The sequence below is a fragment of the Suricata suricatta genome, chromosome 2, assembly GCF_006229205.1.
Source record: "Suricata suricatta isolate VVHF042 chromosome 2, meerkat_22Aug2017_6uvM2_HiC, whole genome shotgun sequence".
NCBI classification, from domain to species: domain Eukaryota; kingdom Metazoa; phylum Chordata; class Mammalia; order Carnivora; family Herpestidae; genus Suricata; species Suricata suricatta.
Window position 1 is genome coordinate 6,096,828 of NC_043701.1, and position 2,989 is coordinate 6,099,816.

At 62.8% G+C, this 2,989-nt stretch overlaps 1 protein-coding gene across 1 annotated transcript in view; it reads right to left on the reverse strand.

Annotated features, from left to right (window-relative positions):
* REPIN1 (replication initiator 1) overlaps positions 1–2,907 on the reverse strand; it is a 4,641-nt gene extending 1,734 nt beyond the window's left edge. The window contains exons 1-3 of the mRNA XM_029954451.1: positions 2,493–2,907; positions 2,171–2,368; positions 3–748 (exon numbers count right to left, since the gene is read on the reverse strand). Coding sequence (XP_029810311.1) covers positions 3–748; positions 2,171–2,327 — 903 coding nt within the window. The 5' untranslated portion in view covers positions 2,328–2,368; positions 2,493–2,907. The remainder of the gene's footprint in view (positions 1–2; positions 749–2,170; positions 2,369–2,492) is intronic.
* Between the last annotated feature and the right edge of the window lie 82 nt (positions 2,908–2,989).

Below are 2,989 nucleotides of genomic sequence, written 5' to 3' on the forward strand. Positions count from 1 at the left end.
CGGAAGCGCTTGCCGCAGCAGGCACACTGGAAGGGGCGGTCGACCGCGTCTCCGCCGGGCCGGGGGGCGGTCACGGCCGGGCGGCCCCGAGGCCGGGGCCCCAGAGCCTTGGCCGCTGCCTCCTCCAAGGCCTCGGCCACATGAACCCGCTTGTGAGTCACCAGCTGGTCCCACTGGGCAAAGCTGCGGCCACAGTTGCCGCATATGAATGGCCGGGCCTCCGGGGCGGGGGGATGGCACCTCCGCACGTGAGCTCGAAGCTGCTTTTGTCGCCAGAAGCGTCTCTCACATTCAGGGCAGCCGATGGGCCGCTTTGCGGCCGAGTGGGCTCGCAGATGCAGTGCCAGGGCCACCCAACCTCGGAAGCTCTGCCGGCAGAGGTGGCAGGCGAAGCCCAGATCCGGGGTGGCGGCGGCATGGACCTGGCAGTGCAGCGCCAAGAAGGGGGCGTGGCGGAAGCGCCTGCCGCATTCGGGGCAGGGCAGGGGCAGCCGGGCCTGGCAGTGTCGGGCGTGAAGCCACAGGGCCACCCAGCCCGGGAAGCGCCTTCGACAGTGGGCACAGCGGTGGGCCCTGCCCGGGGCTTGGCTGCCGGACTGGGCCACGGAAGTGCCTTGCAACCTCAGCCCGTGGGGCTCCTTCTCCAGGGTCTGGGGCAACTTCTGGGAGGGCCCAGGGAGCCTGGGCTGGGCCGGGCCCATGGCCAGGGGGCCCCTGCAGCGACGTTCCAGCATGGGTTCTTCCTCTGCTGAGGGTGGAAAAGCAGTGTCACTCTGGGGATCGAGTCATTCCCCACCCCCGCTCCCTGGCCGACCCCAGGCCCGAGAGGAGCTCATCCCTCCGAACTGCTAGAGCCCTGGAATCAGGACTGCTCTTCCGTGTTCGGCATTAGTTCAGCCGTGGGCTTCTAAGATAGCACTTCAAGGGTATTTGTCCTAAGGATTCAAGGCGCCTGGAAACTACCAGAAGGGAGGCACTCTGACACTTCCTGGAATCCCCCTCGTGGCAGTCACCCCGGTGTCTGGCATGGAGCAAACACCCCAGCATCGGCTGCACAAACATTCCTGCCTCAGGACGCACCAGAAAGCGCAGTCCCCTCTCCCTCTAGTGCTTTCCACTTGTCAAGGGCTTCGCCGCTGCCCTCGGCTTGTTTCTACCACTTCCTGTTGCTACCCTTGAGCTTCACAGCAACATTTCCAGGCTGGATGAACAGACATTAAGCTCCCTGTTTGATCGATGAAGCGACTCTGAGGCATAAAAAGAAGAGGGAACTTGCCCGAGAAGACAGTCAGCCAAGAGCAGAGCCAAGACTAGGGGACAGGTCTGCTGAACTCCGAGCCAGTGTTCTTTCCTCCAAACCCTGCAGTTTCTACAGCTCCCACAGAAACTCCTAGAGCCCTTATCCTGTCTACCATCTCCAGGGCTCTAATCGCACCACAGGGGAGGCATCTCTGGCCACCCTAACCTCAGTGGCTCAGTGTGGAAAAGCCTGGAGAGCAAGTGACAACAGCGCTTCTGGGGAACAGGACAGTGCTCCCACGGTGCTCCCAGCCCTGCAGAATGCCAGGCCCACGGTCTGTCCAGGCTGTGCCCACACTCGGCCTGCCTGCCCTTCTCCACCCACCCACCCACCTACAGGATTAGGACATCACAAGAAGGAAAGCGCTCCCGAATCCAAGAAACACCCACAGCCTGTTACCCTCCGGGCCTGGATCCCTGCCTTCCTGGGGTGGTAGGGATTACTGGAGCAAGAGAAGGGGAAGAAAGACCAGACTGTCATCTCGGTCCCCTGCCAGGTCGCGCCCCAACCCCACCAGGGGCTGTCCCACATTCAGCTATTCCGCGGTGCCAGGGAGCCCAGATTCCTCAAGAAAAGCTTCCTAGAGCCACTGAGGGGTGGATGGTAGACAGCCTCTTAATGGACCTTCACTGCCAGCTCGCGAGCTCCAGACACATCCTCCGGTATCCCCTAGAGCAGAACTCCTCTCCCGGGCCGTGACTCATGCCCCACGGCCAGACTGAGCACAGGGAAGGCGACTGAGCACAGGGAAGGCGCTGGTATGAGAATGTAATCCTTCCCCCTGCAGGTGACTTCCTTCCCCCAGGAGGAGACCTGAGCCCTGGGGCTGTGGAACCGTGTGGGAACCCAACAAAGGAGGCCAGACTCTACCCTGGAGACCGGAGAGCTGGAAGTGAGGCTTTTTCCAGCTCCTCCTGGGGATGTTCCTGGGGATACTTCCGTGGCTGTAGCGCCTGCTTCGGCCCACACTCTGGTAGCACCCAGATGTCAGAGAAAACTGCAGCAGTAAAGACACCCCTACCCCCATGGCAGAGCTCAGACCTCCGAGCGCAGAGAGGCCAGCCTTACCTGCGGGGAGGGGAGAGAAAACACGCGTGAGGCTCTGAGCTCCTCTAGGACAGTCATCTTTGTGTCCTCGCCAGCCACAACCCCCTCCCCCACCCAAGCCCGTCTCCCCGCCCGGCAGAGGAACCTTCGTGGATACTGGATTAATAAACGGATGTGCCCCTTTCACCAACGAAGTACACGCCAGCGTCTGGGGGTCATTTCCTCCACTGGTAAGGTCACAGCACGAATTCTCCATGCTGATGGCCAAAGGCCGGCCGATGGCAGAAACTCTGGAATCCCTGCTGGCTCCCCTTCCCCCACCCTCCTCCCAACAGGAATTCCAGGCCCGTTTCCCAAGGGGCTGCGTAGGGCAAGCTAGTGTGGCCAGGTCTCGATCACAATCCCCGTGCGCTTTCTGGGTGGCAAAAGGTCGTGGAGAACGCTCCCCCCCCCACACACCCTTTTGTTTTCGCGCGTGTCCCCCGTCCACGTCGCGGACATACGGCTCTGCGCACCCCGAGTGGGCCCTTTCGGGTCCCCACGCAGAGCGCACCTCGCGGAGCCTGTGCGCAGGTGCGCGGGCTCGCCCCCCCATTCGGTCCAGCACTGTCCCCCGACCCCCCCCCAGCCCCCCCACCCCAC